General features: G+C 37.3%; 2 protein-coding genes across 2 annotated transcripts in view; both read left to right on the top strand.

Annotated features, from left to right (window-relative positions):
* The first annotated feature begins 4 nt into the window (after positions 1–4).
* LOC134825480 (regulator of microtubule dynamics protein 1-like) lies at positions 5–24250 on the top strand. Its single transcript, XM_063837695.1, has 11 exons — positions 5–53; positions 208–356; positions 1189–1341; positions 1472–1555; positions 1795–1959; positions 2462–2603; positions 2806–2891; positions 3064–3186; positions 22148–22224; positions 22569–22678; positions 23649–24250. The coding sequence occupies exons 1-11, from the start codon at positions 11–13 to the stop codon at positions 23771–23773; spliced, it is 1257 nt and encodes a 418-aa protein (XP_063693765.1). The 5' UTR covers positions 5–10; the 3' UTR covers positions 23774–24250.
* Positions 5443–24292, top strand: part of LOC134825481 ((Lyso)-N-acylphosphatidylethanolamine lipase-like) — a 112031-nt gene continuing 93181 nt past the window's right edge. The window contains exon 1 of the mRNA XM_063837696.1: positions 5443–5462. The gene's annotated coding sequence lies outside the window, so the exon portion shown is untranslated. The remainder of the gene's footprint in view (positions 5463–24292) is intronic.

Below are 24292 nucleotides of genomic sequence, written 5' to 3'. Positions count from 1 at the left end.
TTTCAAGGTCATGTCACAAGTGATAAAGTGTTCTAGACTCCTACCAAATGCATGTGAGAAACTCTAAATTTTAATATTAATTTTCTTCTACCTAATTACCTTTATGCTATTGCTAACTTTGTTGAGTTAATACTTCTACTTGACTGCATGCCTACTTTCCATTATATTAAATTATTTTGAACAGAGTTAAAACTTTGTCCGTTTCAGGTCGGCTGATACCCAGATACACCTCCACATCGTCACATGTTAACACCACTGCTGAACAGGCTGAGAATGCAGGGAATTCAAAGTATTTGTTCGGGACAGCAGCTGCTTTCGGGACAGCCTGTTTGTTCGGGATCAGTGCTTTTGCTAAGGTATGTCCCCGATCTACTGCCGCAGTTGTACAACTTAGATGAGTTCTTGTGGCATATTGAAAGTGCTGTAAAAACCAATCTTTCGCTTTCGTCTTGTAGCACAAAACGACAAACTTGTAATTGTAGCTGAACATTTGGTATATCGCCATCCATCTATGAACATCAACTACCAAAGTTAACTATTTAAGTTTAACCAATGGCAATGTCCCTTACTATACCCTTGCACATCTATTAAATCATCAGATTGTTGTGGACTACCCTCCGCGGCAATATTACACGGCTTTTGAATACAGGCATTATTATGATAACCAGACAAATAATAGGTTTAACAACATCTCTTCTGAAATGGTTGGTAAATAGTCTACAACAGTAGTCACTGGGTTACTGGTGGCGCGATCGCCGAACAAAATATTTTTAATCAATACGCATTAGAAACTAGCAATAGGTGCGCGGCGTGAGCGTAACTTATTAGTAAATTCATACACAAAACGCGAACGCACGCTCTGGCTTCTGCGTTTTTCAACAGTCAAATGTCCGTTTAGCTAGACTTTCAGAGTTCAGACTCTTATCGATTAATATTCGTTTAAAATCACTATGGCCTACATCTCGGTTATCTATTTACCACTGGACGTTCATTCCTGCTCTTCAAAAATTCAATAATGAGACTTATGTATTTAAGTCTGTTTACAGTCGAGACGGGCATAGTGATTTTCTTAATTACCATCATAGGGAAGTTTTTTAGTCAGTCCACTAAAGTCTTAATTACCATGTACCTAAGTTGCGTTTTTTATTCATGAAACCTGAAAATATGACATTTTGTACCGCTGTGCAGGAGATAGAAGATGAAGATGACGAAGAAGAAGATGATGAAGAGGACGAAGAAGAGGAAGAGTACGACGAAGAGGAGGAGGAAATGAGCGCAATGATAGAAGCTTCCCTTTCTGAAGCTCTTGAGTTACCAACTGCAGATGGCAAATATGAAAAGGTATTCTAATTCTTACATAATTTGTACATAATTTAAGTTTTTGAAATCAAATGATATTTTCCAGCGTCAGCTTTCCCTTCTTTTCATTGTTACGATGTGCAAAATATTTAAGGTTTGCATATTTTCCCAGTGGGCAGCTGCACAACAGAGATACCTTTTGCTGAGTGAAGCAAAACGAGCTGCTATTGATTTGAGAGACGTTACTGCGGAAGAGGTGACTTTTTTGTGTGATTTTTGTGAATTGACTTAATCCACACATATTAGAAACTAACACATCAATGCAAGTGTTGAATATATCGTTGTTATTCCATGAGGTACGTATGTATTTAGACTTTGAATTATTGTTCACTTTTGACTTAATGGCCATAACCAGTACGCGATTAATGAGATTAATTAGTATAACTAATTAATAATACGCTCTCATTTTCATCGTAACCAGTAAACCCATCTCAGCTAGCAGAATGTGACAGTCTCTACGACGCTGGTAAACTGACAGACTGTGAGGACAAGCTTGTTGAGTTAAACACTGTCAGTCCGGGTAATGATGAGGTTCTCTGGAGACTTGCCAGAATTAAGTGGATTTACGGTAAAGGATACCAGTCCAATCACCAACACAAGGTATTGTGTTTTAGTCCAATCGCCAACACAAGGTATTGTGTTTTAGTCCAACCACCAACACAAGGTATTATGTTTTATTCCAATCACCAACACAAGGTATTGTGTTTTAGGTCAATCATTAACACAAAGTATTGTGTTTTAGTCCAATCACCAACACAAGGTATTGTGTTTTAGTCCAATCACCAACACAAGGTATTGTGTTTTAGTCCAATCACCAACACAGGGTATTGTGTTTTTGGTCAATCACCAACATTGTGTTTTAGTATCCAGGGGTTTTGTATTTTGAGGCTAGAGTAGTATTGAATATTGACAGATATTAACCATTTTTTCAAACACGCTATGGTTGCATATTGGAAGAAGTTTGATAGCGTAATATTAAATAGAGGGTGCCATGTCCGAATAGGTTCTGGTGCAACTTTATACCTAGCAAATTATTGTAAACTCAAAACGAGCTCACTTGCCCATTATCTCCCCTTCTTATTTAATCTCCTCACGTGACCAGGTATTCCACGTGGCCCACGCTATGGCATGTGAAGCCGCAGAGATAAACCCCGACAACGGTAACGCTCATCGCTGGATCGCAGTACTCGGACATTTCAGGGCTGAAAAAGAGGGGATCAAAGCGGGTGTTCTTAACATGGAAGGTTAGGGTTGTATCACTTGTTTGTTTTCTTAGTTCTGTTTTTAAAATTACCGTCAAGACTCACTTATAACTTCATATACACAGTACACAGGTCTTATTCGGTGCGAAAAATTGTATGTTATTTTGGTCATAAAACACGATTTTTCTTTATTATTTGTTCTGATCATTGTTGAACATTTCTGGACAGATTTAATTTATTTCAGCAATGAAGTACCATCTTGACCGAGCAATTGAATGTAATCCCGATGACAACATTGCGTGGACCCTATTGGGACACTGGTATATGGAGGTTAGTAGCCTCTAGAGGAGGGGGGGGGGGGGGGGGGGGCTCATGACCCCCCTGTAGAGATATTGGAATTGTTTTACAGCTTCATATGATGGAGCAAAGAACTCAACACGTATTAAATTAATTCATAATAAAAAGCAAAGCCAAAAAATACGTCTAAAAACCTTTTCTTCAGCTGGCAGACATGACACGACTGCAGCGACGTTGGAGTCGGATGTTTGCTAAAGTGGACCCACCAGCGGGGAGTTATAAAAAGGCTCTGGCCTGCTTTGTAAAGTCAGACTCCATCGAGCCTTGGGTTAGTTCCAGCTTTAAGTTTTAGTTTGTTTGGAACAAGAGGAGATTTAGGTCTTGGTGCAGGACATAAATGGAGAGGGATATCTGGGGAGATCATGTAGGCGCCCACCCCCCCCCCCCCCTCAAGTAGAAACTATAAGTAGTAGGAACTAGGAGTTTTAAAGGACGTATTCAGTACATTTAATTTACAGACTAAAAGTTAAAAAGAAGTAGTAGTAGTAATAATCTGTTAGAATTATTGACATTTCGGTTTGGCAAAATTTTATTGGTGGAAGTATTTTCTCGACAACTTTAAATCAAATTGAGTGATAGTAAAAAACTTGAAACAAATTTTACATTAATACAAAAGCGCTTAGTTAAGGATCATGTAATGAAAATATCACACATCAATTTAAAGTAAGACATTAAATGATTTTAGTTAGTAAAATAATATTTTAAAAATTTACAAATTGTCTACAAATTGTCTTACGTTATTAAGGATATTCTTTCAGAATCTTCTTCACTCGAAAAACTCAATATGGTCTCAGGGAAACATCGTATAACTTTCACAGAACCCTTAAGATCATCCACTAATTCATTTATCCTCGGACCAGAACTATCGGCAAGATTTCGATATAATATCACACAGCAGTATACTCTGGCTCGGGACATTTGCAGGTAGAGAGACTGCATACCCATGTTAGTTATAACAATTACTGCGGGGAACTCTGCCGAATAGCACGAATATGAGTCACACAATTCTACCTTATTGCGGGATGCAAGCGATTCTATAGATTCTATTGCTTTTTTAATATCTGAAGTAAAAATTCCAATATTCTCAATTATTCCAATATTTAACCCACATGAATCAGATGTGTCACATAATTTGCCGAGTTGTTCAATCAAAATATCTTTTATTATAATACCGAAAATAGCATTACCGACAACATCGTCCTCAAATTTAGTCTCTAGGATGTATATGATAGATCGAGGACCGTGTATGAAATGACCTGGTCGAAGCGCTGGAAAAGCAACGTCCATCATATTTACTGTTTTTGGAGTGAAATATAGAGTGAAATATAGAGTCGTGCGTTCTCGTAACTTAGACAAAATGCCTGCCATATCACAAGAATTTCTCAAGTTCAAAGTAAAAGTAACACAATTTTCAGGGATGAATAATTCTGATCTAATTATGGTCCTTATTTCTCCGTGAGCGTGGTATCCAGAAAAAAACAAAGCAATCTGAGTAAAATCACAAGCAATCCATATCCGATTAGTTGCAGACAATTCCATTTGTTGTTAATAGTCGCACCTTCAAAATCACTGACACTAATCACATTAGAATTTGAGGGACGGTTTTTGCTAAGAAATGTTATCTTCCCTTTTTTCAATTCCTCGTCTATGTCCATTATACACTGGCCCAGACTGCACTTTCGTTCATCACACTGGTTCTTCTCTGTACACCATATAGCTGTCAATATTTTTACACAGTATATTAAGTTAATATTACTAGATATCGGTGCAGTTACATTTTTGCTCCACCAGCTGCTAAAATCACTTAAGTCCTCCTCACATATAATATGCTCCATTTCCACATCTACATTCTCAAACAGGGTTCGGTGGGTGTTGGGAAAAGCAGAGAACTGATATACTGGGATCATATCTGCATCTATTTTACAGAACACTTGTTTCAGTAGACCAGTTATTAGGCTTTTCACCTTTTCTCCCTGTTTCTGTGATTTTGCAAGTGATCCTGTCAATTCTTTCGCCATCAGTTTAGTCAATTCTTCGTTTTTATCATAAGGAATGTTCTTCACCTCAATTATTACAATATAGTTCTTTCCGATGACTAGGAAGTCACATTCTCCCTCAATATTAGCTGCATTCTTACATTTACCGCAGTTTTGTTTGACGTGACTGGTGTCACACATCCGATATTGGTGATGAGTATATTCAAACCCATGCAAAACAAAGCTTAACTCATTCATCATCTCCAAAGCCCGATATACCAGAACCTCTGTCTCGTAATTTGCTTGTAAGCGTTTTTCTTTCTCGAAGGTGTTACTGGAAGGTTCTTCGTCTATATATACATCAATATAAGTTTGTTTAGGGGCAGGAGGGAACATTAAAGGGGAGTCTCTGTCGATCTCACAGTAATTCATAATGATTTCATTTCCTTTTTGCTGGTACTGCTTGATAGTTTTTATTTCTGAAAAGTTAAATATTTTCAATATTTTACTATTCTATCTAAGTAGTGTTTTAATACTTTCAACACTACTATATAACAAATAATTTGAGGTATCGAATTATTACAAAACAGTTGTTTAGTTTTTTTAAGAACTGACAATTTGTCACTTGTCCCTTCGGTCCTTGATCTTTCTAGCAGGGTTTTTGACATGGAAAAGATGAAGTTGGACACTTTCTCCAAAAATGCTCTTCAACTAACACAAACTGTTTTAGGAACAAAACAAGCCACAACTCATACAGTACAGGAATCACCAGATTTCAAGGAAATTATAAAGACACAGCTCAAAGAGGTACTAGCAGAAGTACTACCCACAATACTACCAGATTTATTGAATACAGTGGTAGCAACACTACCCAAAGAAAAGAAAGCAAAAGAAGAAACTATGCTTGCAGAAAAACACACACTCACAGTTGAGAAAAAGACCACAGACTCTGAAGACGCAGAACCTATCACAATTGATGATGAAAAGGAAATGAAAGGTTCCCTTAAAGTCAACCCAGTGAAGAACTATACAGTGTCCGGAAATACTGCAACCTTCAAGCTTGTTACCAAGGATCAACTTAAGAAAGCTGAAACAGTATTTAAAAGTCAAGAGAAATACAAGGTATCGTCAAAGTCCGAACCAGGAAAGAAATTGGACCCTAAACTGTCTATTCGGAATATTCCTTCTGATATCACAAACAAGGAGGCACTGCTAGAGAAACTTTTGGAAAAGAATGAAATACTGAAGTCCTCATCTGAAAAAGACGATGCGGTTAAAGTGGTTTTCTTCGATGATAAAGAGAAAACGGCTGTCATCCGTGTCAATGCAGCAGTACGTGAGTCAATCAGACAAAACAGAGACTATGTTCATATTGACCTTAGGGAACACCATGTTACAGACCGAATTCATGTCATCCAATGTTATCATTGCCAGGAATTTGGTCACATGGCTAACTCCATGTACTGTAAAGCCAAAGATAAAGACCCAACATGTTTCTTCTGTGCAGGAAACCACAAGTCAAAAGACTGTAGAAGCAAAAGTGAAAATATTGTCACAAAGATAAAGTGCTCTAACTGCGCCAAAAGTAGTGAACACTCGGAGAAGAACTCAGCAAAGACCCATAAAGCCTCTGACAACCTATGTCCCTCGTATGTAAGAGAACGGATTGGAATCATGAATAGGACAGCAGGATGTGAGAATTCAAAAAACTGGTACGTACAGAAGACAAAGGAGACCAAACTACGCCTAGGAAGAGTTTAAGGATTGGAACGTTCAATGTAAGATCCTTAGTGAACAAAACAGTCGGAGTCTTAGAGCATCTTCAAGAAGTTGACTGTGACATCTGTTTTGTACAAGAAACTTTCTTTCGTGATGGAAACACAGCTAAGATAATGGAGATCAAAGACCTTGGTTGGAATATACTCTCGGACCCACGAAAACATAGAGGAGGAGGAGGTATAGCTATGCTATTTCGTGATGTCCTCCAGTTAAAATGTAATAGTAAGGTCACGAAGTACAAATCCTTCCAAGTGATGGAATCACTGCTACAATCTCAACAAGATATTGTGAGACTTGTGAACTTGTATCGGCCTCCTTATACCAAGAAGGCTCGGTACACGGAGTCTGCCTTTCTAGAAGAATTTGAAGACTACCTTAAAGACCTCACAGTCAAACCTGGTTTTCCTATTATCGCTGGAGATTTCAACTTTCACATGGAAAAGCCTGAAGAACACTACCCAAAGAAGCTCTACCAACTCCTGGAGGAGTATGACCTTTATCAACATGTTCCTCTTGAGCCAACCCATGACCAAGGTGGAACTCTAGATCTTGTAGTTACTAATAGATCCTTCAAGGAAAAACTGACTTCATTTGAAATCCGTCCCTCAAGAACCAAATCTGACCATTTCCTTGTCCTCTTCGATGCAGACATCAAGACAAAGACCAAAGAAGACGTACTAACACACAACCTAAACTTAGTTATGAAACACGTGTCATAAATGAAGCCAACAATGCTGCTTTTAGGGAACTCATCGATGGGGAAACGTGGGACGAGATATTAAGTACAGACGACGCTAGTCTGCAATACGGAAAACTTGCAGATATATACACCAAGCACTATAACACTGCCTATCCACTAAAAATCAATCATATTCGCCGTGAACATGAGCGTTCTAATACTAAACCCTGGATATTACCCTGGCTTGAAGAAGCATGTGCGCGGAAACAAGAAAGTTATCATAGTAAAGTACTTGAACCTACAATGAATAATATAGAGGCCTATAAAAAGCTAAAACTTTTCTGTAAAAAACATGTCAACATTGCCAAACAACGATACTATAAAAAACAATTCGAAAAATACCAGGACTGCTCCAAAAAACAATGGCAAATAATCAACGGTTTACTTGGTAGAAGCAGGAAAACAGAGCAGTTAAGACTTAAAGGTTCGGACGGGTCGATTTTGAGTTCTGAAGATACCGTGGCTGAAAGGTTTAATGACTATTTCTCGAACATTGCTACGAACATCAAAACTCAGATAAGTGCCCGTCAGACCTTTGACCCTGGGGGGTTCCAGGAATATCTGCCCACATCCTGTTCTCAATCAATCCATCTCCAGCCTGCTGAAACGATCGAAATTCAAAGAATTATTATTGGTTTGAAGAACAAAGCGACCCTTGACACAAAAATTGAACCACTAAAAGTAGCCAGTTCCAGCGATAGTTTCCTTGCTATATTAGCAAAAGTTATCAACGAATCCTTAAGTACAGGCATATTTCCACAGGCCCTTAAAATTGCCAAAGTAACTCCCATCCATAAAGGAGGCTCTAAACTTGACGTTGAAAATTATAGACCCATCTCTCTCTTAGGTTCCTTCTCAAAAATCTACGAAAAACTGATGCACCGACGTGTCTTAGAATTTCTCAACAAAAATAGTTCTTTATTCGAAAATCAGTATGGGTTCCGTCCAGGAAGGTCCTGTGAACATGCTCTTCTTAATGCACAAAGTACAATTTTACACTCTCTTAGCAAAAACCAAATTTCACTACTGCTATTATTAGATTACAGTAAAGCGTTTGACGTCCTGGATCATGCTACACTGCTAAATAAATTACAGCACTACGGCATCCGGGGAATAGCTCTAAAGTGGTTTGAGTCATACCTAAGTGATAGAAGCCAATATGTAGCAATAAACAATTCACATTCGTCCCACAAGCCTATTGTGCATGGTGTTCCACAAGGGAGCATACTAGGTCCCTTACTTTTCGTCATATACATCAACGATCTTCCCGGTATTTCTAACATGATGGTAAAATTCATACTTTATGCAGACGATGCAAATATCATTATTAACGGTTCCAATGTCCAAGAACTAATGCTAAGGGTCAACCAACTAACGGAAACATTATCACGGTGGGTTAATAGCAACGGATTAGCACTAAATCTAAAAAAGACGTGTTATATGATTTTCTCGAAAAAGCGCATAGAACCATCATTGATTAAAGTACAAATAGAAAATACAGTATTAGAACGTAAAACTGAAGCCCGGTTTCTTGGTGTAATTGTAGATGAAAAGCTTAACTGGAGTAGCCACATAAAAGCACTGAGGAGCAAGATGTCAAGATTTATTGGGGTGATGTACAGGATAAAACATAAATTTCCAATGAAGGCCCGTTTACAGATTTTCCAAAGTTTTGTTCAGTCCCATTTAAACTTCTGCTCACTTGTCTGGGGATTTGCTTCAAAATCTCTTATAGAATCTCTTTTTGCTAAACAAAAACAAGGTATGAGGGCAGTTATGGCCGGAAATGTGAACTACTACTACAAGGACGGAAAACTGCCAGAGCACACAAAACTAGCATTTAAAGAACACGAGGTCTTAACCGTTCAAGGGGTTATCGTTAAAAACGCACTTATTTTACTGCACAAAGTTCGAAATATGTCTAGTTTGTTACCTAAATCGATTTCAGAACTTTTCCCTCCTAACACACCCAAACAAGGAACGACACACGAACAAAACTTAGACTGGTTATCAATTTACTCACAGACTGACCTGAGATCTAGCATCTTTTATAAAGGCCCAATGCTCGCTATTTCAGAGCATAACACTCGCATTACATGCCCATCCAGTATATTTTCTATCAACATATATAAGAATTCGTCAAAAAAAGTACTACTAGACTTGCAAAGTGCTGGCTGCAACGACGAATGGCCACCATTTTTACTCCACAACCTACCTGGATTACGTAAATCACAAAGAACATAGTCAATAATCACTCAAAACCAAACTCATACAGCTCAAATTAAACAATCTGAATCAGGACAACATTTCTAACCACCTGCCATTCTAACAGCACATTCCTTATTTCACTGCCACATAGCGCATATCTACACTGATAACACACCTAATTGCGGTGAGGCAGCATCATAAAGTTACCAATATCAAATATGTTTGCAGATCAGGGCCAGTCGACTCGACCAATAACATTTTAATCGAATAGTTTTAATAGATAACATCACAATTATAATCTGCGTGCCCCTCGGGGATGAATATTTAACTTATTTCAATTATATCTAAGTAAACTATAGGTAAAAATATAATATTAATCATAAGCTAAAATGTACTAATCTTTGTATTCTAAATGGGGAAAAAGAAGAAACATTGTCAGTCAGTCGAGAAAATTGTCAGTCAGGCTATATGGCAGCTTTGTAGATGTTGTGACTATGCTAGTAGTGGTCCCAGGCTTGCGACTGGAATTGCGGTGTTAAATCGATTTAATGGTACCAACGATCCACCTCCCACTTGTTGTTTGGTACTTAGCATTAATAGTGTTAGCTGTAGCCATTTATAGCAAGAATCTTAAAACTAAAGGGGATGACAAGGAAAAGAGGAAGGAAAAAGAATAACGGGACAAACAATTAATTAAAGTATTTATAGGAGCATTAGATATTGTAATTACAAGCTTCAATAATAAATCACTCACTAAAACTTCTAATTAAAATGACACTTGGTACGCTCGCCCATTTTCACTGGTCAGTCTGAACTTCGGTTTAGCACGTTGTACACTTATTCACCTAAGTTTCAGAATTTGTTCAGTTTAGCAGAGTTAGTACCCGTGTTTCAATAAATCAAAAGATATCAGGGGAGTTCTTTAATAATGTTACGGTCATCTAGAATACCGAACTTCCTGAAAACGTTATCATATTTCCTCAGACAACGTTTAATGCCTTTAATCAGTCTATCACGGCTATATCCTCTATCAATTAGAATTTTGAATATTTTGTGAAGATGGGAGGTAAAGATATCCAATCTAGTGCAAACATTACCATATCTAAGAACTTGACTTGAAAAAACGTTGTAGCCAACCTCGGTTGGGATGTTACTGTGAGGAAATGTAAGGGATACAACATGAAAATTAAAATCATCAGTTTTGTTATACACTGATATTTCTAGTCCTTCTGTGGAAATATTAATATTTAAATCAAGGTAGTTAATGATTTTATTATTGGAACCAGCTCGCTCCATCTCCAATGAATTAGGATAAATATCTTTAATCAATTTATGAAAGTAAAGGTAGTTAATAATAGATAAATCGTCAACATATCGTTTATTATTGGATAATATCTTTGCTAATCCCATTTTCTTTTCCTGAAGTAAACGTTTCATATAATTAAATTCCTTTTTGCCAACAGTGAGATCAGCTATAGGGGAACTTGAATTTCCACCCATATTACTTTTGAGTAAACATTGGCTGGTACTACGGACCAGTCCCCCAATCAATCATTAATGCCACAAATGTCTTACTCTAATTTTAAAAGTGCCACATTCATATGGTGTCGTTCACATATTACGTAATCAGCCGAGGGGGAAGGGGGGTTTCCAAATGATTACGCTTGTGTACTTTTGACAGAATTATAGCTATACGTCCCTATACGTATTTGTATTATTATACGTATTATATAGGGGGGGGGGGGGGGGGGGGGGTTAAAAATTGTCCAAAAAGTGATCAACAAAACCAATTTGTTTGATCAGGAAGAAGCAAGATTTTGTTCAAATTTTAAAACTAACGTTTGAGGACTTAATACAATGGAGATAAAACAGTAATTTGTTTATGTTTAGACTTTTTATTTATTTCACTCAGTGCATCTTAACAATTTTGTAATCTGTAATCTTTACTTGCAACCTGGGTTATTTGATAGAATCGGTCGTATTTACAAATAAAGCTGTAGAAGAAGCTGTAGAGGATATAATATACTTAAATAAGAATTCTAACATGCTATGAATTTTGCCCTTTGATTAAATTTTGCCTTTTTTACAATTTGTAGTTGTACGTTTGAGTTAAACTTAAATAAACTATGATGATATGAATTTTACTTGATAGAGTGCTTATCTTAAATGTTTTAGTTTTACAGGCTCTAATGATGTAGTTTTACGGAGATTGTTAAATTTATGAACTACAGAAACTTTAATTTAATTGATACAGAACAGTTTAAAGAAGATATTCTAATTTCAAAACTGACAAACTTCCCCAAAGATATGTCTCCGAATGATGCTGTTGTCCTTTACAACACCGTACTCACTCAGTTAATGGATAAACATTGTCCCTACATAAAAAAGAAGATTACTAAGAAGCCAATGCCATGGTTAGATCTAGAACTTCGTATTCTCAGGCGAAAAAGAAGAACTGCGGAACGTGCCTGGAGAAAAGATAACGTAGATTATATAGACAGTGAAAGATCTGAGTACTTGAGATCTGATTATGTTAAGCTAAGAGATGAGTTTTCCCGAGTGGAGTTTGTTAAAAGATGTGCTCACCACAAAACCTCTCTTAGGTCCTCTTCAGGGGATACTAAAGCATTGTACAAAAAAGTCAACAGACTTTTAGGAAATGACACCCAAAACCTTCCAAACTACAAGGATCCTGTTAAACTAGAAGATTTTAAAGATTTTTTCGCTGAAAAGGTTGCTACCATCAGACGAGCCATTGAGAAGGAAGGAAAAGATTCTGTTAAAGACAAAGACAAAGACAAAGACAAAGACAAAGACAAAGACAAATACAAAGACAAAGACAAAGACAAAGACAAAGACAAAGACAAAGACAAAGACAAAGACAAAGACAAAGACAAAGATATACAAAGACAAAGATATAAACAGAGACAAAGACAAAGACAAAGACAAAGACAAAGACAAAGACAAAGACAAAGACAAAGACAAAGACAAAGATCCTGTTCTTGATAAAGACTTCATCTTTGGTAATTTCTCTGAGATAACAGCTGATGAACTCAAAGACCTGGTATCAAAGATGTCCAACAAGTTCTGCTGCTTGGATCCGATCCCAGCATTTCTCTTAAAAAACTGTGTCGCTGAACTGACACCTATTTTACTCCACGTCTTGAACTCATCCTTAAAGACTGGAATCTTTCCCTCAGATATGAAGAAAGCAGTCATCAAGCCGACTTTGAAGAAGGAAAATGCTGATGTTGATATTCTCAGTAACTATCGACCAGTCTCTAACCTCTCTGCCTTCTCCAAGATCCTAGAGAGAACTGTACTTAACCAGCTCAATGTCCATCTCACGACACATAGCCTTTACTCGGACGTCCAATCTGGATACCGCCCTAACCACAGCTGTGAAACATTACTTGTAAGAATGTGTGATGATCTTAACAAAGAAATTGAAGCTGGGAATGTTGTTATTGTTGTACTTCTCGACTTAAGTGCAGCGTTTGATACCATTGACCACACAGTCTTATTGGAAAAGCTTATGAAAGACTATGGAATTACTGGAAGTGCACTGCAATGGATAAAGTCCTACCTTGAGAAGAGACACTTCTGTGTGAAGATTGACGATACTCTTTCTACTTTCTTGGAGCTTTTGTTTGGAGTTCCCCAGGGATCACTCTTGGGGCCTATTCTTTTCATCCTCTATATCAAAGCTCTCCAAAAAATTGCTGCCAAATATGGTCTTGATATACAGCTATATGCAGATGATTCCCAACTGTACATCTCGTTTCAACCAAACCGTGTGGTACAGTTCACTGATGTCCAAGACAGGACAAACAAATGTCTTGCAGAGATCAAAACATGGATGGTGAACAATTACATGAAACTGAATGAAACAAAGACAGAACTACTGGTGTTAGGAAAGAGCCATGTTCTAAAAAAGTGTGAACTCAGTGTCAGACTACAATTCGGAAGCACTGAAATTCTACCTACGGAGTGCAAAGGAGACAGCTGGAAGAGTCTAGGTGTCAAATTTGATGAAACTTTAAACATGGAAAGACAAATAAATAATGTGAAAAGGAAATGTAGCTGGACAATGATGAACTTAAGAACTATTGGTCGTTACCTGGATGAAGGCATTAAATTGATGTTGGTGAAACAACTGGTTATATCTAAATTAGATTACTGTAATTCTCTGTACATGAATCTACCCAATACCAGATTAAACAAACTTAGATCCACCCTTAATGGGGCAGTTCGTTTCATCTATAACATAGAAGACAGAACCACGGACTTGGTTCCCTTCTATAAGAAGGCCCACATACTCCCTATAGACCAGCGAATCTTCTTTAAGGTTTGTCTTTTAACCCACAAATCAGTTCACGGTACTGCACCTGATTACCTAAAAGCATTACTAGATGTGGCTGTAGTGGATACAGAACTTTCAAACACCATGACCAGGTCGAAAAGATCTGGTGACCATCTCATGTTAAAGGTACCAAAGAATAAAAGGTCCAAAGTTGATGACAGACGTTTCTCAAGCCATGCACCGATTGCATGGAACTCTCTTCCAATGATGTTGAGATGTATTACTGATACCAACTGCTTCAAGCGAATGTTAAAGAACCATTTATATAATCAGTTTTGATGTTTTTTCTTCCCATTTGTCTTCACTTTGCAAGACACATTGGCTTTTATTTTTTACTGTACTCCATTTTATGTCTTGATCTCTACCTTTCTAGGATCTGTCTCTCTTTTTTGTTGATCATGTCACTGTATTATCATTTATAATACCTACACGACACACGTATTGTATGGTTTCTGCTTCTTTTTAATTTAGTGTGGTGTTTACAATAAAAGATGTTTTAATTTTGTCTTAAGCCTTTTTGAGTTATACTTTTGTTCATTTTACACATTTGCTCACATTACTCACAGTCAGCCGCTCTGACATGGTTAACCTCTTCCTTGTGTTGTTGGTTAATCATATGAGCGGGATATAAATACCTCATTTCATTTCATTTCATCTATTATAAGATTATATAGTACTTTTACTGTCTTAATTGTCATAAATCGTATAGTGTTTTAAAAATTGAGTGGAAAGAGTTGAATCTTACGATAGTATTAATATTATTACCTCTGCCAAACATGTTGCTTTGTTTTTTAGATCCTGAAGTTGATGGGCCTGGCTTTCCATGTTCGTTTCTAAGAGATGTAGTAGTACATGAGTTTGTTCTCAGTCAACATACTTGTTTGCGCATCTCATATCCCTACTTTTTTTCCGGCAAAATAACCCCTCCCCCACCCTTCTTCATTTGCCAGACCGCATGTTAGAAAGATTGTAATCAGTAAGATGAAAATTCGTGAACGGAAGGTGTCAGATCCACAAATAACCTAAATAACCGACAAAACGGTCACAAAATTGAACACTAAAATTCAAAACGAGAGCATAATAATTTGAGAAAAAGAGTGCCCGTGTAAAATGAATGTAATAATGGAAATTAAGACCGTCACGTGCGTGTCACGTGGGACTCATGATGATTACACAATTTAAAACTCTGTAATCCCCAATACGGAATTAATAATTATTCTCGCTAAAAATGCCGAGTTAGAAAGGCTATTGTCGACGGTTCACCGGATGTATTAAATTAACAAATGTTTGAAATGCCGACTTACTTGCCATTGAGTATTCAAAGTAAACACTTGACACACGCTGTAACGAGAGGTATACAACGTGCAGCAAGTAAAGACAGGAACGCAATATAATAAGAACGATGATCTCATAAACATAAACATGATAAAGTAGAGTATAGACTGTCGAGGAAAATAATGTGTGTAATGCAATACCACTGTCTTAATAATTAATTTGCATCATTCTGAGCAAAGTGAATATGCTCCTTGTCTGATAAAGGCGTACGAAAATCCTACTTCTCAGCTGCAGTATTATAGCAGTGTCTTTGCTTCAAGTCCTACATTTATACTGAGGCTGAGGGATTTTCCGCTATTATTAGCGGTAGTTGCTCCGTTAGTTTGATCGTTCTCTGTCTTGTCCGTTTCATCTCCTTCAGAACTGCGACATTTCGCACAAAATCCAGGTACACAGAGAGGGAAATGGGGAGATTTTTTAACAGGGTGAATTAGGAAGGAGTCTATCAACATTTGTAGAGGATGAGCAATAAAACAGGGCAGCAGTATCAGGGCTGGGTCTCCTGATAATTAATAAACTATTAATTTAATAAATTAATAAATAATTAATAGAATATTAATAAACTATTCACATGACAATTCAATCTTTCATGACAAAGCTGTTTCCCGTCTAAGGGACACTCACCCAGGCTTGAAATAAAACCTTCCGCGATCTTCATAACCTTCATATATCAGAAAATTAGCAATTGCAACCAATAAAATTTCACAAATACGACTTAGGAACCTGAGTTGACTGACCTATTTTGTCGGGAAGCGCTGACGCTATAGCAGCTGTGAGCACTAAAGTCTTTTGTGAGCAGAGCAATAGCATTACTGACAGGTGTATTCTGAGAGTAACATGTGGGTTATTAGTGACATTGTAGCAATAGGGTACATCGACATCACGACAAGATTAAACTACTTTAAATTATTCACTGAGATCTTTTATTGAGTCTTGAGTGGGACGATCATGGTTAATTACTGAGGACAAAATGGGAGTCAGGGAATCTCCATTTGCTATTAAACAAAATACATCAGTTATGCGTGTTTAAATATACTTTGTTTCATAGCAAGACTCTCATCTCGTCCTCGGTAATCAATAATTAATTGTAAATTGAATTTTTTAAATTTCTAACCTCTTAAAACAGAAGGAAACCGAGACAAGGAAATTGAGGAGCAAGAGAAGAAGATGACATGCTATGATTATTCCAATGAGTATAAGGATGTCAGTCAACCTGTAAAAAGCGAATCACATAAATAAATAATATAATAATGATGTATAATAAATCGTTTTTATCTAATACCGATAACAGTACTATTAACGATAAATAGAAAATGATTGCCTACTAAATACAGATAGAAAACAAACAATAAATTCCCTGATCTTTTGTGTTTTGGCAAAAGCAAATTTTTATCAAACTAAAAACTCTCGCTATCAACTCAAAAGTTCCTTTCTTAATGCTGGTGCTAAGTTTAATCCACAATATGATAACGACCCCCGTACTTTGAACTAAACCTACTTTCCTTTTGTGGACTTTAACGACCTCTCTCACACGAGCGAACACCACGGACACTAGCTTACCTGAGATGTCAATTGTCAAGTCTTATTTTTAGACATTATAATGAAGTACTGAGAAAATAATTATTTTCTTAATTCACTACGAGCTTTACAAACAGTTTCCATGGATAAATAACATAAGGAATGTTTTCTAAAGTTTTTTTAACAAAAGAGAAATTGTTAACCGACAAAAAGTGGTAGTATCAGTGACAATCCCAGTTTCATCACCAGTTTCGTACTGTCTGCTTTCATGGCCTCTGAAAGTTAACACCTCATTTTAAAGCTATACTTCTTGTCTATACTATTGTCTAATATACTCGACTATTTTATAATACACATTAACAAACTCTCCGCTACGTTTTGAGTAACACTCACTTCCGCCCTAATGTTCTATTAGTCTATATAACTACTGTTGAAAAGGTTGTATTCCAACCTGCGTCTACGAAGAGTGAGAAGATAAGAGGATTAAGGAAACAGCCAGCAAGGTTTGTGATAGTGGAGACAGCCACTGCTACAGCCACGTCACCTTCAGCTCCCGTTACCATTATTATACCTAAAAGTAAGGTACAAGGTCAGCACGAGTAGATGTAGATGTTAGAAAGTTATGTTCGCGTTTCTATTAGATTCGAATATTATTATCGTATATTAGATTCGAATGAAAAATGTAAATGTGTTCCTCGACCGATTTTGGCATTCGGAAAAAGAACAGCTGGTATTAAACTGATAATGTTTGATATGAAGAAAATATGGTCAATCATAATTATTCGGTTACGAATTATTAGTCCAACATACATACCAGTAGCGATAGTGGCGGGAGTACAGTTAAATAGAATTATCCCAAGTTTCAGTTCATCTGGACCAAATGTAAAGGTTCCGTTGCTTGAACCATCTTTCTTATCAAATGGCAACTGGAGCAACGTGTATTTTAAGGATTCTAATACACTTAAATGAAATTAAATTTTAGTTTTAACATTAATTCGAATCGGTTTACTATCAGATATTTTGGGGCAATAAATTCCTAATGTAAACACATACCTGATGAACGATGTATCCTGGAATGAGTGTTGTAATAACCAGTGAAGTAACACAACAAATGATGACAACATCAACTGCCCTGTAGACTGATTTTAGTTCATCTGTATTCAGCTTTAGTCCTGAAATATGTGAAAATGTTTTCAATTTCATTCTATAAAGCTGTAATGCAGATATCGTCATGTACACGATTGTTGATTCAAGGTAAGCCGTGAAGCACTTCAACTGAATAGTTATGCAAAAATGTACTGTTTACTAGCTTTAAGAATAATTTACCAGTAAAGAAAAATATGACAGCCACAATGTAAAGAGAGACAGTTGAGTTGGACAGTTTGGATCCGGGAAGCGGCCAAGCAAACGCTAATACTACAGCTATAACCTGATCAAATGAAGGGATGTTAACGATTACAATAAGCGATTATTACTGGGGAGAGATTATTAATATCTATCACCCACAAAGATATCGAAACCGCACAAAACAAAACAATAATAAACAATCGTACTCATACCTCAGTGATGATTAAGAAGTGTTTTAGGATGAATTCCTTTATTTTCACAGAATTTGAACATTGAAACAAAATGCCCAACATTATCCTGTAACGTTAAGAAACTAGGAGAGGAAATACTAGAAGACTGAAGAGAGCGAGCTAAAGGTAGAGAAATATGTATGTGATGGAAAGTTATATCATTGAGCTTCACATATCACTCACTGACTAGTGACTCGTGGTGTTTTTTTTTCTTCATGGGTACCTAAAGAGTAAAGTCTGTGATTCAATGTAATTCTATTATCCGAAACAATATTCAATATTCTTTGAAATAATGTGCGTAATTCCGTATTTTAATGTAATTTTAATGTTAAATGTTTGAGGGGGAACCGATAGATTTACATTCTCCATAATCAGTACGAAGGGGGGCCGGGGGGGGGGGGCATCAACCTCATAAATACCTATTATTCCCTCCGATTTCAAAATAGGTATAGGTATTTATGTATATTTATTTATTTGACGCTCCCCCCCCCCCCCCCCCCAACATTTATCGTGGAAATCAAATATTTTTGTTTGTCAGTGCACCAAAAAGTCAGTGCACATACTTTGGCCTTAATAGCTCAATCAGTGAGTGCCTGACTGAGTTAATTTTTTCTGGTATGACTTGCTATTACCACTATTACCACTTTTTCGAATGAATGTTCATTTGATAGATTGAATAATTGGATCGAGCCAAATTGTATTGGATTGTGTTTGGCCATTCAAATTACATTGATACCCTGAAAAATTGCGAGTTCTAGCTTCTCAGACGACCGAGATATGGAGCATAACGAGTTTGTTCATTACGTGTGATCAGGTGATTTGGTTGATACTAGATCCGCATTATGGGAATCGTGCACAGAGAATCTCTGTGACAGAGATCCTAATTACGGTTTCGTAGCAAGCTATCACATGATTAGTGATAGGAGTCGAATAACCTGTGGAAGAAGATCTCATCACAGCGGAACCTTGACGACGACTACAAACGACGGATCAGAGTTCCTGACCATGTCAGCCTCCCAGTCATGTACGTCCAAATCAAGACCCACAAGAACCCTCCGGAGAGCTTCCGCTCGACGATCCCTCTTGAGCAGGTTAAGGTTAGACCCATCATCAGCTGCGTGGACTCACCTACAGAGAGACTCAGTTGGCTAGTGACGACCATTCTTAAACCTCTCCTTAATGAGGTGCCTAGTCACCTGAGTAATTTAATCCAGCACATAGAGATGCTCCGCCAGATCTCTCAGGAACAGCTTGCCAGGAGAAAGTTCTTTGCCGCGGATATTTCAGCTTTATACACTCACATAAACGTACAGGGCTGTATAGACGATGTCATTGAGCTAGCTACAGAGCACCGAGACAGCTTGGACCTGATGGGACTCAGCCTGACAGACATTCATGAGATCCTACTACACATCCTTACCAACTCTTTCTTTGTGTATAACAGGACTCTCTGGCTACAGCAGGATGGTCTGTTCATGGGTTTGAGGCCAGGGCCCTTCTGTGCCATCATTAGAGTGTACAAGTTCGAGAAGAACTCTATCTACACCGATCGACACTACCTATCGGTATACTTATCGAACTTCTACAAACGCTACATAGATGATGCTGCCAGTACTGCAGAGACGAAAGAAGAAGCCCTTGCTCTGGTTCAACAGATTGCAGACCAAGATCCGGACAAAAAGTTGAAGTGGGAGGTCGACTTTCCAGAACAACAGGACGATTTTATCCCCTTCCTGAACACTGAGGTCCGGATCGAGCCAAACGGTAAATCAACCAGCAGATTGTACCGCAAGCCGCAACAAAAGGATATTACCCTGCACAACAACTCTTGCCATCCTGAGTCTGTTAAGATTAATACAGTGAAGAACCTATATAGCGAGGCTTGCCGTATCTCATCTGGCCCAGCGGAAAAGGAGCACTCTCTCAGACTCCTTGATGATCTATTACAGAAAAACGGGTACCAGAACCCAAGACGTTATTGTAACAGTAGTAATTCTAACAGGCGTCAGAGTGTTGAGGATGATTCCAGGACAGTTCTTAATTTAGATTTTATTTCGGACAGTACTAGCAATAAGATTAGAAATTATGTAAAGCAGAACAATTTACCTATTAAAGTAAACTTTAAACCTACTTCGAAATTGAGAAATATTTTATGTAGTAACAGACCGTATGATAAACGTGTGTGCAGTATTAATTCATGTAAAATTTGTCCTTTGATAGTTTGTAATAAAGATTGTGAAGTGAAGAATGTTGTATATAAGATTAAGTGTAAATTATGTGACCAGCTGTACGTTGGAGAAACCAGTAGGAAAGTACATGCTCGTGTAGGAGAACACTTACGTTACGCTACCTACCCTGCTACCCCTTCTAATGTTAGTCAAGCTTTTGCCATACATTATTCGAGCTGTCATGAGGAGTTAAATCCCAGTTTAGAAGTAGATATTTTAAGAATTGAGCCCAATACTGTCAGAAGAAAGATTTTCGAAGCGATGTTTATTATTAATCTGAACCCTACAATTAACAAGAGAGAAGAACTGGATACTATTAAACGTTTTATCATAGCTAGTACTGAAGAATTTTAGATATTTTAGTTTCATTCCCTTTTTATTGCCTACAGTTTCAGTTTTCTAGCAGTAGTAATTTTTAATGTTTTTTCACATCTCGCTCACAATCAGTAACCACTCACTATAATTTCACTCACATTGTGTATACACCATCTCACATGTATTGTATCTTTTACCTTATCATCTGTTATCACTTACATCTTATCATCTGTTATCACTGTACATGTCATTCCATCACACGATCACAATCACGTACTTGCGGTTTAGTGGATGTTTTAAGTTTATTGAATAGCAGATCGAGTAGTGGTGTATATATATAGATTTTGATTCTAATTTTAGTCGAGTATTTGAACAATTTGTTGTCGTTTAGCCATTTTTGATTAATAAATTTAATGAGACAGTTTTCTCACATATTTACCAATTTTGTCAGCATGAATAAGAAGTTGTTACTTTGAAACGTCGTTTATCCTAACAGTGCAATATCATTTGTCGCAAATCAGAATAACCAGAAACTATTTGGAAAACCCAAAAACTGTCTATTAGTGATAGGGTAATCATTGATTATTACCCAATCAATTTAGCTAACGACAGAAACTAATTGCTTGATAACTTTTTCATTTTCACAGATGAAGACGATTTACACAAGCATTTTGAAAGCTCCTGCTAATAAAATCTTTCGTATCACTTATATGTTTTAAATATCCCCCTCCGGATTTCACATCAGTTTTGTTCCATCTTTTCAGATCATATTCCTGATTTCACGTCCTATAGCAATATGTTACAGTAGAGTTTCGAACATGTTCAGAAACACGAGTATACGCAAATCAATGTTGATTGGGCGTGGCCCCTAAAAATCAAATTTTCAAATTTTTGCGACGGAATCAGTTACAGTATTATATACCGTCTGCAAAGTTACAAGTCTCAAATATGAAACACGGCGGTGGTATAAGACTCAACGTATGTGACTTTAGCCCCCCCCCCCCTGTATAGTTTGCAGTTTTGTAGTTTTCTATTTTTAAATTGCGTGTTTCAACAAAATGAGCCTGCAGATATTCTCCACACTGTTTTTATTCAATTATAGATATTTCGAACCATCATTAGATTTACATACTTCAAATTGACTTACACGTTTTATCAGTAATAGGTTATAAAAGTAAATCTTCATTTCAGGTCCAAAACACGATGCACATTGCCAAAGCACACTTGAGACTCCGTAACAAAGAGAAAGCCATCGAAATGTTCCAAAGGTTAGATATGCGGGATTAATTTGTTATTCTTAATTAAGCTGTAGTACATACATATTACATTACACCGAATCGAGCTTACACAGTGTAATTTCCTCCAGTCTGCGCCGCGCGCCTATATAAACGTACGCGGCGCAGACTGGAGAAAATTACACTGTGTAAGCTCCAGTATAAACTATAATGTAATATGTATGTACTACGGCTTTAGGTACTGGGTAGCTTATGCGATCCTTGAGTCTATTTGATAAGGTTATTTGTTTTAAAGCATGTTGTGTTCAAGTTCGCAATTCCCATTCATTGAGTTAGAAAATTTGAGACTGTAATATCTAAATGTTACCAATTTGCAGGATAAGAGATGAAACAGTGATAGCATCATGTGAGGATTATAGAATGAGGAAGGAAGCTCGGATTTACATTCACAAGTTAACGGACCCTAGTTTATATAGTAAACTTATGAGTAAGTTCTCAATTAAATATTTGGAGTTCTGCCCATTTTAGATTATTGATAAATATTGATGGCCCTATTTAATTCCGCTATTGCAACATTGCAGCTCGTTGGCAAAAATGTCACATTTCATCATGATGAAAATGACGACGATTTTCGCCACTGCAATGCAACATGCCCCACGAAAAACCTCACCGAACCTCCACGCGGTGTGGGGTGGGTGGCTCGAACGGGAGGTGCATGGGTGTTTCTAACCTATGCAAAGGAAGGGACTAGCCATCTCTACAACAAAGGAAAGGCTCTAATAGCCTTTACTAACCTTAGAACTGCAGCATAACCGCTTTTCCCACAGGCAAATAACACCTTCCGGACACTCAAAACAACGATAGAAGAGCGGTCTACACGCTCACAGACTACCACGTCTCGTGTAACCCCAGGATTTAACACGCTCACAGGCTACCACGTCTCGTGTAACCCTAGGACTCTAACACTTAAAAGACTCTAACACGCTCACAGGCTTCCGCGTCTCGTGTACCCTAGGATTTGGTTTTGGATCGGACACTCAAAACAACGATAGAGGAGCGGTCTACAGTGACAGAGTGACGTTACAGGAACATTGCATACTCCTACGAGTTGCACGTAGCAGGCCATGACCTCCCCTGGAAGTCCCTGTCTCTCCGTCGTTAACCCGGCGGGGTTGCACCAGGGGCGGTGGTAACAGAACTTCAAGACTCTCGGAGTCTGTTGTCGATATCTATGTTTAATATATTTATGGTATATATTATATAATTTGGGAGTCTCTCTCTCCGGCAGCAGGAGTTGGAGAATGGGGACGCGTTGTGAAAGCCACCGTAAGGAAGGCTTACTGTCGACGCCGACCAATCAAAAGAAAAAGAAGCAGCATAAAACATCTTCTTCACTATATTTAAATAAATTATATACTGTTGATTATATCAATTAATTAATATACCCTACTTTTCAGGTATAATTTACGACGGATACTTGGAAAGTTACCGAATACCTCTCGTTATGAGGGACACACAGTCGCAGTATATACACGGTGACGCTCACTACTACATGATCACGGGAAAAGAATACACTGTGTGATGAGATGATTGGACGGACTTTGATAGTACAATTAATGGTTAATTGGACTATAAGTTAATCTGTTAATTGATAGGTCTGATGAACTTTGATGGTCACTGTAGCTGTGGTAGTACATATGAATCACCCTGAGGAGGTTTTCAATAAATTGATATTGTAGATGCTTAAGAGAAATACTATCACGTTTTTTCGAGAAGCCACAATCGACAAGATATTTTATTGAATTGGCTTTGTCAATAGCCAAGGTCTTTAAAATAGGAAATATCAATTTTTTGAACTTCATTTTTAGTTTCCTTTGAATAATCGTTAGATTTTTTCATTAAATACCGCTTGCCAAATACCGCTTAAATACAATTTTTGAGAGGATAAGATGGGAGAAATGTATCAGTTTTCTAGTAAATCCCTGTTTATTGTCGGTTTTCTAATTTATGCATATCCTTATAAAGTCTAACTTATTTTAAGTTTTGTATTGTCACTCAATTGATTTTATTCTTTTTCGACGAACAAAATGAAAAATCTTGG

Source organism: Bolinopsis microptera, chromosome 13, assembly GCF_026151205.1.
Source record: "Bolinopsis microptera isolate Bmic1 chromosome 13, MBARI_Bmic_1.0, whole genome shotgun sequence".
NCBI classification, from domain to species: Eukaryota; Metazoa; Ctenophora; class Tentaculata; order Lobata; family Bolinopsidae; genus Bolinopsis; species Bolinopsis microptera.
The sequence above is the reverse complement of the archived record's forward strand: the minus strand, read 5'-3'. Positions and strand labels throughout refer to the sequence as shown.

Coding starts and splice junctions, on each gene's coding strand:
- LOC134825480 (XM_063837695.1), top strand. CDS start 11: ATGTCACAAGTGATAAAGTGTTCTAGACTCCTACCAAATGCAT. Junction 1,342..1,471: donor CAGATGGCAAATATGAAAAG/GTATTCTAATTC, acceptor ATATTTTCCCAG/TGGGCAGCTGCACAACAGAG. Junction 1,960..2,461: donor AGTCCAATCACCAACACAAG/GTATTGTGTTTT, acceptor TCACGTGACCAG/GTATTCCACGTGGCCCACGC.